At 50.0% G+C, this 13,769-nt stretch overlaps 1 protein-coding gene across 1 annotated transcript; it reads left to right on the forward strand.

The window, feature by feature from the left end:
* The first annotated feature begins 1,999 nt into the window (after positions 1–1,999).
* TMEM214 (transmembrane protein 214) lies at positions 2,000–10,342 on the forward strand. The gene is made up of 17 exons (XM_081155832.1): positions 2,000–2,208; positions 3,151–3,350; positions 3,971–4,121; positions 4,401–4,535; positions 4,792–4,874; positions 5,315–5,420; positions 5,533–5,614; positions 5,892–5,993; positions 6,360–6,501; positions 6,939–7,030; positions 7,311–7,359; positions 7,554–7,667; positions 7,878–7,995; positions 8,537–8,633; positions 8,830–8,998; positions 9,134–9,279; positions 9,489–10,342. Exons 1-17 carry the CDS (start codon positions 2,064–2,066, stop codon positions 9,613–9,615), a joined length of 2,058 nt encoding a protein of 685 aa, XP_081011958.1. The 5' UTR covers positions 2,000–2,063; the 3' UTR covers positions 9,616–10,342.
* Positions 10,343–13,769: the final 3,427 nt, after the last annotated feature.

Genomic DNA, 13,769 nt, shown 5'->3' on the forward strand with positions numbered 1-13,769 from the left:
CTAAGTTTGTGGTAATTTGTTATAGCAGCAATAGAAAAATGCAGTGGGTCTAACTGTGCTTCCATAAGCTCACCCCTCTTCTTACAGCCACTAAACACCTACCTGCCTCCCTTGACCCAACACCTTTTGATTCTTCCCTCAAACCCCTTGTAGGTACCTGCTCAAGCCCACCTCCATGGCTGGTGTCTAAGGCTGCTCTTCAAATACCCAAACCACCTTCCCCTCCCTTCCCTCTTCCCAGGACCTCATACTAAGTGTGCCTCTATGAAGCACTTCAGATGATGAACTGTCATTTTCTGTTTACACATTTGTCTCCCACACAGTCTTTGAATTCCTCACAAGCAAGTGAAGGGCATCCTCCTGCTCCACCCAGCATAATGCTAGGTCTTAGGTAGAACAGGTGCTTTGGAAATACTGCTGGATAAGTAAGTCATGACTTATGCCTCCTGTATGCCAAGTTACTATAGATGACCTGCCAGACTATTCTAAGGAAAGACCTCATCCCCCATCATTCTATATTTCTCTCCCTCCTTGGCCTCTATGGAAGCCCATTCTCTTTCTCTTTCCAAAACAGTGTCTCTTCTGTGACCATACATGTGACACAAGGGGTCAAGCAAAGAGGGGATATTGTTGTTGGACTCTGAGTAGAGCTAAACCAATTATCTGATTTATGAATTGATTAATGATCAGCTCAGATATGATCCTGAGGCAAAGTAGGCCGTGATCAGGCCTGAAGGGGCTGGGGGACAGGCAGAAAGAGGCAGCAAGAGCTGATTATCTCCCACCTCTTGCCTTTCTCCCACCCCAATGCATCCTTCACATATCTTCACTCACCTTTCTGAAACAGTGGACCATGCCACTTTCCCACGGGCAGGCAAGACCCATGGCATATGGGCTCAGACCCTCTTCAATCTCATCACCTCCAAAATCCCATTAAGAACTGTCACACTAAACCGCTTCCAGTTTCCCAGCCTTGCCCTGCACTGTCCCACCTCTAGGCCTTTGCTTAAATCAGTAAATCCATACAACAGGCCTGTTCTCTCCATCTCTCCTGATCCCCAACCAGTGAAAATTTTCCCATTCCTCAGGATCCATCTGAGATTTCATCTTCAGGAAGCCTTCTCTAATCTCCTTCCTAAGGAATTCATCACTCCCTAGACTGTCTGTCAGGTAGGAATTTGGGCTCGTTTTAGTTCTTACTATAAGGGCTGTACACAAAAATAGCACATTTGCTTAATTGTGTAAGTTACTTTCACTTGGCCTTCCCTCATCCTCCCCTGCTGGGGCACTTCAAGCTTTGTGGTCTCACGTGATACTACAAGACTGGTAGGAGGCCTCCAGGGATTGTGAAAGAGCAGTGACCTGTTTGAGTGGTTCCTCAGGTCTGCGGCTTTTGATCACTTCTCTGCCACATCTGGGACTTGGGACTCGGGGCAGCCCGGAGCCGCTTCTTGCCTATTGTCTGGAACAGGAAACCCGGCCCGGGCCGTCCCAGGTGCCCAGACTTTTCTCTGCCTCCTATCAGAACTCTCCACTCTCCACCCTCCAAAACCGGCCTCTTCCCTCAAGCTCCAACCTCTTCCTTGTTCCTTCAATAGATTTTTATAGCCCATTAAACTCAAAATTTAATCACTAGCAACAGAACACACACTTTCCTGGAAGGAAGGCAGCATTAATCTACAAACTCTGCCTGGAGGCGAAGAGAACTATTTCCATTCCATCCTTCTAGCACTAAGACAAAGAAAAACCGCAACGGTTAAATTTGCAAGTCACCTGATGCTGCGACTTTCTCCCAGAACGAGCTCCGTAACAGTTTGCTGAATGTGACAGCCTCGCGTATCAACCCCTTTGCAGGGAAGTTTGCTGCAGCAGCGAAGCCCCGCCCCTCACCGGACCCCTCGCCAGAGATAACCTGGCAAAACCGAAAGACTACAAGTCCCAGGCTGCCTTGCGGCGGCATCACGCGCCGCGAGGCTCTGCGGGGAGACGTGGCAGAGCGCGGCGAGAGCACACCGACGGGAAAGCCCGGGGAGGTGGCTGACAGTGGCTGGAGGGTCGGAGCCATGGCGGCCAGGACGGCGGGTGGGGGGCGATGGGAGGTGGTGAAGAAGGGGCGGCGGCCTGGCGCCGGCGGCAGCGGGCGAGGCGGCGGAGCGGACCGCCGGGCGCTCGGGGAGGCGAACGGAGTGTGGAAATACGACCTGACCCGTGAGTACCCGCCCGCCCGCCGCCCGCGCCGCCGCCCAACCCCGGCCTGCCCCTCCAGGGGGCTTCCGAGCGGCCGAACACCGCGGGCTCCTCCAGGCGCGAGTTCTCCCGCCAGTCGGCGCCTCCCGGTTCAGCGAGCGCTCCCCTTGCCTTGTGTCTTGAGCCTCACAAATGGTAGACAGCGCGGGAGAGGTCCTGGCTTCGCAGATGAGTAAACTGAGGCCCAGTGAAGTTAAATGCCTTGCCCAGGGTCACTGTCAGAGGGGACTAGGATTCCGCCCTGCGGACGCCCAGCGCACCGCACACACCCTGCCAGCCGTTACCGGGCCCTGGTCTGGCCTCCCTGGGCAGGCTGCCGAGAGCTGGGGAGAGGCATCCTTGCTCATGGTGTAAGGGGCCCCCTCCTTCAGCAACCAGCAGGTGGGGTGAGGGGAGGACGGACGCGAGGCCCAGCGGGGGGGGGGGAAATGCCCCACCGCACGCTCCAGACGCCCACCAAGCCTTAGTCTAAGTGGCGCCTGTTTCCTCAAAATCTCCCGGAGGAGTGGAGAACGGGTGCCACTTGTTGGTCAGAGAGTTGTCGCATCTGAACCAAGAGGACCTGGGATAGAACCAAGATGGGAAAATCCTGACCTCCCAGACTAGCAACAGAGAAGCCCACCCTCTGTCTCCAGCCCCTCCACTAGTTCCCACATGCTGCGATTTACTAGTAAATGCCTCAGCTCCGTGAAAGAGCCCATGGACTCGAGAGCTGCGATGACTGAAAGCAGCAGCCCAAAGGGCTCCCTGGCCTGCTCCCGAAGCGGGGCAGCGTGGAGGGGCTTTGAGGCAGCTCCTCCCTGGTGGTGAATTAGTTGACAGGTCGAGAGAAGGGACCGCTATTCCCGTGAGGTCCTCATGACCCAGGGGTGGCCCCTCTTTCTCTGCCTGTTACCACCTCAGCTCCCATCCAGACGACAAGCACCCTTTACGAGCGGGGCTTTGAGAAAATCATGAAGAAGCAGAATAAGGAGCAGGTTCCACCCCCCGCTGTGGAGCCTAAGAAGCCTACGAACAAAAAGCAGACCAAGAAGGCTGCGGCCCTCACCCACCAGAACCTCAAGCAGGGCCGCTTCCGCAGCCTGGAGGAGGCACTGAGAGCTGTGAGTGTGCCTGGGCTTTAGGTGGTCGGTGGGCAAAGAATGGGGGCCTGGGGTGTGGAGAAGATGAAAGGAGCAGGAGGGGCCGGGCAGCTGAGGGACCTGTGGAATTTGGGGCCCCAGTGGTTGCAGGAGGCATTCAGGGAAGGATGGAAACCCCAAGGGATAGAATGTTTGCTCAGGATAAAAAGGAAATGAGAAGTTTCTAGGGAAACATAGATGAGTGAGAAGAGATCCTTGAAACCCAGAGATACCAAGGAGAGGTTAGGAAACCTGTGGTTCCTCGCCCCATGGAAGCAGTGATCTTTCATTTTGCATCTTGTTCTTTGTTTTTCCCCTTGAACATGTGAAGGGCCTAAGAGTGCTGGGCCTTAAGATCAGCAATTCCAGCTGTCCTAAACTTTCTAAAAATCTGGATGCACCAAAATTGTGGCATTCCACATCCTTATTTAAAAAGTAGAAACACCCCCCCCCCCCAAAAAAAATAAATAAATAATAAAAAGTAGAAACCCCTTGTTCTTCCTACCACCACCTAGTTCAACCATTTTCCCACCTCTATCTCCCATTTTTCTACACTCACAACTCACCCACAACTGACCATGTGGGGCCTGTGTCCCTGGTAGCTGGACGTGGCAGCTCTACAGAAGGAACTGGACAAGAGCCAGAGTGTGTTCTCTGGGAACCCATCTGTGTGGTTGAAGGACCTGGCCAGCTATCTCAACTACAAGCTCCAAGCACCTCTAAGTGAACCCACACTAAGCCAGCATACTCACGGTTAGTTCTCCCTCAAGCTCCGACAAGTTCAAGAAAATTCTGAAATGGCTATGTGTAAGCACATTACTTAGTAACAGACCCTAGTGCCCTCTACTGCCATGATTTATATGGGTGGGGCTGTTCTCAGATCATGGCTGTGAAAGTTCTGGGCCTTATTGGGGTAGGGAGGATGCCAGCCTCTGTGCAGGGACCTCTGCTCCACTCACTGCTCTTAGCACACCAGTGTGCTCAGAGCTGGGAGGTTGCTGGTGCTAGCACTCATGTGGAGGCCTATTCTAGATTATCCCTATAGCCTGGTGAGCCGTGAACTGCGTGGGATCATCCAAGGGCTACTGGCAAAGGCAGCAGGGTCTCTGGAGCTCTTTTTTGACCACTGTCTGTTCACCATGCTGCAAGAGTTGGATAAGACGCCAGGTGAGAGGGGCCCATGAGGGATAGCCCAGCCCCATCTTGGGGGCCTATTTCCTTTTCTTGCTTCAGGAGCAGCTAGGTGGTTGTTTCTAGTAGGGAAACATGTTAATCCTGACACTTTTGGAAAGGAAGAAGGAAGTTAGGACTTGCTGGCCTGGGTTCTGGGCTCTGGGTTCTGGGTTCACAGCTGCCAATAGGGAGAGTTCAGGTTTTGGATGCCTATTCCTGTGTGTGGGTCTAAGAACATGTATCTCTCCAGGGGAATCGCTACATGGTTACCGTATCTGTATCCAGGCCATTCTGCAAGACAAGCCCAAGGTTGCCACCATGAACCTGGGCAAGGTGAGCTCAGGGTGGTGGTAGGGACACCACAAAGCTAGGGCTAGGGAGGCTGGGCAGAATCTACACTGTTGGACCCAATTAAGGGCTAGTGGAAAACCCTGTAAGACCAGTCAATAGCTGACACTATTAGCGCTGTGTCTGCTTTGTATATATACGAGGCAAGTACTGCTGTTACTCTCATTCTATAGATGAGAAGATTGAGCCACAGAGGGGTTCAGTAACTTTCCTAGAGTCAGTCAACTAGTAAGTGGCAAGTATGGGTGAAGGCCACAGTCTGGTGCCAGAGCCCATGCTCTGAATCTCTGCATCACACTACTATAGTGCTCCACTGTACCTCAGCCTGTCCATCTCCCAGTTGACAGCTCTCTTCCTACCTCACTTTGGGGGTGCTCCTGATGCTTTCCCCTATCCCAGCCTGCCTCTCCTACTGGTCTCCTCAGTTCCTGGAACTGCTGAGGTCCCACCAGAATCGACCAGCAAAGTGTCTGACCATCATGTGGGCCCTGGGTCAAGCAGGTTTTGCCAACCTCACCGAGGGACTAAAAGGTAACAAGGCAGTGGCGAAGAGAAAGGGATGGTCTTGGAGCCAGGAAGCTCCTCTTTAATGTCCCCAGTGGATCTGAGCCTGAGGCTTCCTCCCTGACCTTTGTCTTCACAGTGTGGCTGGGGATCATGCTGCCTGTGCTGGGCATCAAGTCCCTGTCCCCCTTCGCCATTGCATACCTGGATCGGCTGCTCCTGTGAGTAGTGGGGGGACGGCAAGGGGAGGGCCCAGGTGTCTCCAAGTGGCTGTTTCAGTAAAATGGGATGCTGGGATCCTGGTCTCCATAGGGTGAGGAAAATCAGGACCAGCTCCTCCCAGCTCAGAATGTGATGGTGACGAAGGAAGGGGAGGGAACCACTAAGGGGTTAGGTGGGGGGTAGAGTTTATGCCCTTTTTCCTAGATGTTGGTCTTAGCTAGGATCATGGCCTAGGTTGTGGTCTCCAACAAGCTTGTTTATTTCTTCCCCCCACAGGATGCACCCCAATCTTACCAAGGGCTTTGGCATGATTGGCCCCAAGGACTTATTCCCACTTCTGGACTTTGCCTATATGCCAAACAACTCCCTGACACCCAGGTAGGATCACTCTGGGACCCACCTGCTGTGACGGATCCCAGTGAGGGGTTAGAAGCAGGCAATATATTCCTGTCCCTTCACCCACCCTAAATCTCTCAACCTGCAAGTTCAAGGGATCAGTAAACCCCCTGAAATTATATGGACCCTTGAGTATGATTGGCATGTGGGCATTTTCCTGGGGAGAGGATCTGTGACTTTCAGCAGATTTTCCAAGGAGTCTCTAAGTCTAAAAAGATTCAGAGCCATCACAAAGCCCTTAGACTCCCATCCTCAGGTAGGGTGTGGACTCCGAGGCAGGCAAAAGGGACATGGTGCACAACTCCATTTAGAGCATATGCCTGGCTCTCCTCCCCACTCCTACCCCAGCCTTCAGGAGCAGCTGTGTCAGCTCTACCCCCGATTGAAGGTGCTGGCATTTGGGGCAAAGCCGGAATCCACCCTGCATATCTACTTCCCCTCCTTCCTGTCCAGAGCCACCCCTAACTGCCCTCCTGAGATGAAGAAAGAGGTGAGGAAATGGTGGGAGGCTCCTTTTTCCCTTCCAGGGGTCAGCTGCAGAGGCCCCTATCTGCTGACAAAGGCCCTGCCTTCGTGGATCCGTTTCCTGAACATCCCTTAGCTCCCTCCTGACAGCCCCCTGCCCTACTCTTTGTCATGTTCTGCCCTCTGAAGAACAACTGAAAGGAGAGCACACTCAGGTCTGGCTGCTCTCTGGTCTTCCCTTTTGCAGATGAGTGATCTTTGAGTTCAAGGTCTAGCTCAGGACCCCAGCCTCCCCCTCTAGAGCCTCTGAGATTTCTGGAACCTAGGCACGATTTCTCCACCCTTTAGGGTGGTTTTGTCGCCTGCATGTTCTCTCTTAGGAGAAGGGAATTACTTTCTCAGCACTCTCTTCTCCACCAGCCCCATGCCCAGCAGTCTCTCTCTCTCCTGTCTCCTGTGCAGCTCCTGAGCAGCCTGACTGAATGCCTGACAGTGGACCCCCTCAGTGCCAGTGTTTGGAGGCAGCTGTACCCCAAGCACCTGTCACAATCCAGGCAGGTTGGGGGCGGGGGTCACCTACCTCTCACCACAGAGAAGCCTTAGTTCATGCCTCCCAGCCTGTCCCTGTCCTAGAAGCAGAAGGGGAACGTTTGTTACTGTTGTTGGGGCTCATGCCTCTCAAGTTTAGTGGGAACATTGTCCGTAGTCTTGTGGAAGCTGTTCTTCTGCTGGTAGGGGGCTCAGTCTTTCAGCCTGAAGCAGCCAGGGGCCTAATGGAGGATGGGAAGGGCCAAGTGGGCCCCCTGATCGGAAGGGGTTGTGCTTTTCCCACAGCCTGCTGCTGGAGCATTTGCTCAGGTCCTGGGAGCAGATTCCCAAGAAGGTGAGGAGCTGGAAGGACATGGCAGGCTGAGCCTCGTCTGGGTTCTGGGTTCGTACCCCCAGCCACTGTCCCCCCTTCCCTGAGAAGGTGCTCTTTTAGTACATTGGGCATGGAAAATGAAGCATGGTGGAGGTTCAGGGTTCCCTCATGGGCCAACTCTTACACTCTCAACCCAGATGTTTCTTATCCTATAGGCACAGAAGTCTTTGCAAGAAACCATTCAGTCCTTCAAGCTTACCAACCAGGAGCTGCTAAGGAAAGACAGTTGTAATAACCAGGATGTTGTCACCTGTGACTCGGCCTGCAAGGTGTCAGCACCCAGCCGTCCCCTGCCCACACACTCTTCTGCATCTCTGTCTTGGCACACCCTGGGTTGGGCCCATATCACATTCCTGCCCCACCTGTCCCTGGAGCCTCCACTACCTTGGGGATTATGAGGGCTTGCTCTTTTCCCTGGAAGGCCTAGCTTGAGGACCCCTCTCCCTTGTAAGCACTGCTCCTACCTCTTTTCCTCCTAGGGTCTGTTGCAGCAGGCTCGGGGCTTCCGGCCGCCCTGGACACGACTACTCCTGTTGGTGCTGATTTTCGCCTTAGGTTTCGTATACCATGACTTCCGGTCACACAGCTCTTTCCAAGGTAAGCAGGGGTTGACAGGCAAGTCAGATAGCATGGGGGTAGATCATTGAGCTAGGTGTAGCACCCCTGTCCCCAGCACACAGCTTTGCCCTGATGCTGCAAAACAAACACTTTCAGACAGATTTTTGTGTCCACAACTGTGACATTACCACCTCAGACTGGACTAGTGCTTTGCAGTGTAGAAGTGCTTGCGTGGTTTTCATGGTCTCATTTAAGTAGGTGTTCTCTCCTTTTTAACTCTTGAGGAGATTGAAGCTCAGAAAGATTTATCAGTTAGTTTAAGATCACAGCTGGTAGCTAGAAGGACAGACACCAAACCCGAGGCTTTCTGATGCCTAAGTCCAGGGTTCCACCTGTCTGCACCATTCCTGCTCACCTGACCCAGCAGGAGAACTGGGCTCAGCTCCCCAGGCCTGCATCCCTTCAATAAGGTCTGCCTCATTCCTCAGTGGGCCTGCTCTGGAGCCTGAAGTGCCTGCTTCCCCAGTCCCTCCCCTCCCCTCCCCCACCTCCCAGCTCACCAGAGGCCCCTTTTACCCAGCCTCCCTCTCTGGCCGATTGCTTCAGTCATCTGGTTTCTTGCCTGCTGGCCAAAAAATGTGTTTCAAGATCTACTCCTACAGCCTGCAAGGCTACAGGTGAGCACCTTGCAGGGACGGGAGGAGGGAGAGGGGAGAGAGCAGGAGAGGAGAGAGCAAGGGATTGGGTGTTGAGGGTAGTGATGGCATTGACAGTCAGTGGGAAGTAATTTTGGTTTTCTTTTCCCTTCCAATTGTGTTTGGGGAGCTGAGCTGTCTGAGGAAACTCAGCCCTCCTCTCTCCTGTCTTCTATAGCTGGCTAGAGGAGACATTGCCAGCCTGGGGCTCTCACCTGCTGACTGTGGTAAGGCCCAGCTTGCAGCTCGCCTGGACCCATATCAATGCCACAGTCAGCTTCCTTTCTGCCCACTGTGCCTCCCACCTTGCCTGTTTTGGTGACAGCCTCACCAGTCTCTCTCAACGGGTAAGCCAGAGACAGAGGAGTCAGAGAAGGGCTGGTCTCCCCAGCAGCTGAGTTCTTGGGAAGGGGCATGGACTGGGTGCTCAGGCCAGGATGCATCCCCAGGGCACCTAACCATATTCATTCTCCATGGTCCAGCTCCAGCTCCCTGATATCTTGAACCAGCTGTTCCATTCTCTGAGGGAGCTGCTCGTGCTTCTTTACCACAGCGTGCTGTTACCAGTGTGGCACATGCTGCTTGAGGCCCTGGCCCAGGCCCAGCAGCACTGCGAAAAGGCATGCAGGTGAGACCCTTATCCAAGGCTCCAGCAGGAGCCCCAATGGCCCCCATGCCCTTTTTCCAGGAATAAGGCTCCTCTGTTCAGTCTCTCTGCCCTGCCCCTTGCTTGTCCCTTGGACACTGTGGAACACAGTTGTGGGTCTGAGTTGCAGCCTTGTGACTTAATAGAGCTGCACACAACTACTCCCAACAAATGTCCTACTTTCCTCCCAGAGGTCCGGTGACTTGGGACTGCATGAAGACACAGCTCAGTGAGGCTGCCCGCTGGACTTGGCTCTGCCTACAGGACATCACAGTGGCTTTTTTGGACTGGGCACTTGCCATGATATCCCAGCAATAGGCCCTGCCTCCTTGGCTCGGAGACGGGTCATCTGAGACTGCTGGGGGGCAGTTCTGTGTGGGATCTTTTTTACTTGGTGCCTGAGCTCTGTCTTCTAGGCAAGTGGTCAGTTGCCTCTGCCCCAGTTTTTCCGTCCTTGGTGGTGACTGAGCCCAGGGGTATCTTAGCCTCCTATCCACAATTCCACTGAACATTTCTCTGGCCCTGTTGCACATAGCTCCGAGCCTCTGTCCTTGGACTGGTAGCCTCTCTAGCCTCCTCTCGTCTCCTGCCTTCCATTTCATTCCTGAAGCCCCAAACAGCTCATCCCCAAAGCTGAGACTCCAGTGAGTGGCTTCTGCACTCTTCTGATGAATGATTTCTGCTCCCACACTTTATCCACAGCAGGAAAAGGAAAAGGGACTTCCAGAAGGATATAGCACAACAGTGGGGAACAGCAGCTCCACCTCTACCCACAGCCTGGACATGGAGGGCGGGTGGAAAAGCCTCTCACCTCAAAATGCCCAGCGTAGATCCTTCGAGGCCCCTCACAGCCCCCCATCCTGATCCTTCTTTCTCACCATTCCCCTCCCCCCAGCTTTAGTTTCTCACTGCTGTCCACCCTTACGATCTCTCTGGAGAGAGATCTCCCAGTTAGCTGTGTGCCTTGGGCCCAGGGAACCTTCCAGCAGCCTGTTGAGACAGGATTCAGCATATGCCTACTAGGCAGAATAAAGGACACTTTTGATTTTTGCTTTCCTCTTTGCATCCTCACATAGGAATTCCCATAGTTGTGGACAGAACAAAATATGGGCACATGCATATTCCCCTTTGGCCCCCTGCCCTCCTAGGGGTTGTAGCCACTGGCAGTAATTGAGCTTCTGGCAAGGAAAGCCCACACCTATCATCCTAAATTTTGGCCTATTGAGGGTTCTAGACACACTTCTCTTGTTCCACTAGTGGTATTGTCTCACTCGTCACTGTGATTCATGTCCCAGTTGGGATTTGCCTTGACGACTTAAGTATTTTATGCTCGGAAAAGCAGGGAAGAGTTTCCTAGTGGAATTCTTGGCCAGCAAGCAGGGTGTGTTTCAGGATCTTAATTTACTAATTTGTTTTATAAGGCAGCAAGTCAAAGATTCAGAACTCCAAGAGACACAGGATCAAGGGTTTATCACCAAAGTCCCTTTTAATTTTTTTTTCCTCTTATGTCTTCTCTCCTCTTTTTTTTTTTAATTTTTGTTTAAAATATTACAGATGTCCCTTTTTCTCCCCATGACCCATTCCACCCTGTCCCATCCCCCTCCCCAGTCCCTCTCCCCACCATTGTCCGTGTCCTTGGGTTGTGCATATATGCATATAAATTCTTTGGTTCCCTTTTAATTTTTGACATGAGACTATATGTCATAACTACAAGGGTTTTCAATTCTCACTTCAAGTTTCTTGAGTGTTTCAAAACAAGCAGTACTAGAGGTGCACTGCCCTCTCATATTTTTGTTCCCTGTCCTTGTTAGGATGTTACCTCTTGGGAATTAAATACCCCACATTGGGCAGAACCCTGCGCTCTAGTGGCAGTTAGCCGTGACCATTTTTCACAGAAATTAGAAACCGTGCCTGGCAAAGAGCAATGGTCTAGGACTGCTCAGCAGGACTATCCAAGGGTCCTAAGACGTGTTCCATTTCCTCATTTCTTCCTCACCAGTCAGAAGCAAATGGGTTCTATTCTTAGGAATAGTGAAGCTTTGGAAATGGCCTGTATTCACGGCAGGTAGAAGGAAAGGCTGGTATGATCCTGCATTGGCAACAGCAAAAGACAAAGTGATGACACTATCCTACAATGACACTGAGTCCAGCCAAGGCTGCTGGGCTGAGTTCGTTCAATCCGGTAACTCAGAGAATGCCACTTACAATGCTTCATTGGTTTCTAATGTGTGTACTCTACTTGGGTTTATTTCATTTTTGACAGTCCTGAGGTGCAACATATCTCTTCAGCTTAGGCTGAGGTCTCAACAGCCTCACAAGGACACTGCTACCTGAATTGGCTTAGTTTGATGGGTGCAGTTGGTTGACCCAGTTTTGGAATTGCCCAGAATTTTTCCTCTGGAGTAGTCCAGCACTGCACCTGCTGTCCATTAAAGCTACACCAGACATCCAGATGTTTTATTTTCAGAACTCAACAAACAGGAATCCAAACTGAGCCAGTGAGTTGAACCAGTGTGGACTAGTGGGACACACAGTTGCTGACAGGTAGGCAATGATTGTTGGTATTATTAGAACAGAAGTAAACTGACACCTCAGAGGGTCACATCTGGATGTAACTTTTCACACAGCTGGAGTTCTACAGAGAACATTCCATAAAACTGAAGGACAAATATGGTTATCTCTTACTAACTTTAGTTATTACAAATTGTGCAGAATTATATCACATGACTCTTTGAAACACTTCTTTCCATTTTTCTAAGTCTTAAAATATGCTTCCACGTTCCTCTGGTTATCTGTACCCAGTCTTCAGCGTTAGAGCACGCCAACTGGATGGGCCGGCCTGACTCACTATGATAGATAATCTTGCCGGGCAGATAACGTTGCTGGCCTCACACCTGTGGCACTGCTGGGCCATTCTCAAATGCCACCACCTTGAGATGAAGTTTCCCACAGAGAGACATGCCTTCCTTGTCCTATTCCAGAATGACCCACTTGTCAACTACACAGAAATTTCAATGGTTGGATGACCTCGGCATTTTAATAGTTATTTCTCCTAAAGGAGTTTGAATTTAAGCGAACACTTACAGTGATCCATCTTTTTTCTACACGCTCTTCATGGTTGTCGCAAAAGGGCTTGAGGGAACAAAGGACCTTGCTTTTCCCTACGTGGTGTTCCATTTTTACTGGGTATTTTCCATTGCCGCAGTCTTGAGGTAGAAGAAATTTGAGGGCAGAGGGGAGCTTCCATTGTTCAGGGTATGAGTGAATGTTTATTGAATATTCTATCAATTAAAAAATTGAATTCAGACACAGTTTTGATATGCCTTGGGATAATTTGTTTACTGTGTTAGCATACCAGTTATTACATTTTTTAAATGGACTTTATTTTTAGAGCAGTTTTAAGTTCAAACTTGAGCAAAAAGTACACAACCCTTTCCCTTACACTTCCACAGTCTCTCCCACTGTCAACGCCAGTGAGCCTACAGTGACGCATCACTGTCTGGATCCAAAGTTTGTAGTTTACAGTAATCATACTTTGTATTATTTCAATCTTTTTAAATTTGTTGAGACTTGTTGCCTATCATGTGAGCCATCCTGGAGAATATTCCATGTGTGCTTGAGAAGAACATGTGTGCTGCTGCTGGTGGGTGGAATGCTCTGTGTATGTTTTTCTTAGGTCGAATTGCTGTGTTGATCAAGGCCTCTTTCCTTATCAAGCATGTCACAAACACATCCTTAATGCTAAAGAACACTTACAAATCAATAAAGTGTTAATCATAAAAATATGGATAAAAGACATAATTTATAAAATAAATGCAAATGAACCATCGACTTGAAAAAAGTCATTTCATTGGTTAAAAGGTGCAAATTTAAAATAAGATACGACTTTTGTATATCAACAGAATTTTTTAAAGTGATAATATGCTCAGTGAATGCTATGGTAGAAAGTGGTATAATATTTCTGGGAAGTAATTTTGGTAATATCAAAAGGTTTAAAAGTTTCATATTATTCTACCAAGTAATTCCACTCCTAAAAATATGTTCTGACTTTTTGCATAATTTTGTAAGTTATTAAAATTGTGTGAGGTTCCAAACTATGTAAAAATAATAATTATAAAAGATTAACAAGTATATATATTCTGGAGAATAGAAAAGTAAACAAATATGGACAAAGATATTCCAGAACATTCATTATAGCAGTATTAACAATAAAAATTTGGATATAAATTGTGTCTGACAATAAGATGAATATTTAAATAAGTTGTGCTAAAATCAAAGGATGGGAAATGGCTATTCAAATGATTCCAAAGACTCTTTAATGATATAAGAAAATGCTTATAATTGAGTTTAATTTATTGAAATATTGGCTATAATAAAAAATACAGAAAATAAGTTTGGACAAGGATGTGGAGAAATTGGAACCCTTCTACATTGCTGGTGGGTATGTAAAATGGTTCAGACACTATGGAAAA

The sequence above is a fragment of the Miniopterus schreibersii genome, assembly GCF_964146895.1.
Source record: "Miniopterus schreibersii genome assembly, chromosome: 13".
NCBI lineage: Eukaryota > Metazoa > Chordata > Mammalia > Chiroptera > Miniopteridae > Miniopterus > Miniopterus schreibersii.

Excerpts from the sequence above, each read along its gene's own strand:
- TMEM214 (XM_081155832.1), top strand. The coding sequence starts at position 2,064 with ATGGCGGCCAGGACGGCGGGTGGGGGGCGATGGGAGGTGGTGAAGAAG. Across the intron at positions 7,668-7,877 it reads CCTGTGACTCGGCCTGCAAG|GGTCTGTTGCAGCAGGCTCG; the intron begins GTGTCAGCACCC and ends TTTTCCTCCTAG. Across the intron at positions 7,996-8,536 it reads GTCACACAGCTCTTTCCAAG|CCTCCCTCTCTGGCCGATTG; the intron begins GTAAGCAGGGGT and ends CCTTTTACCCAG.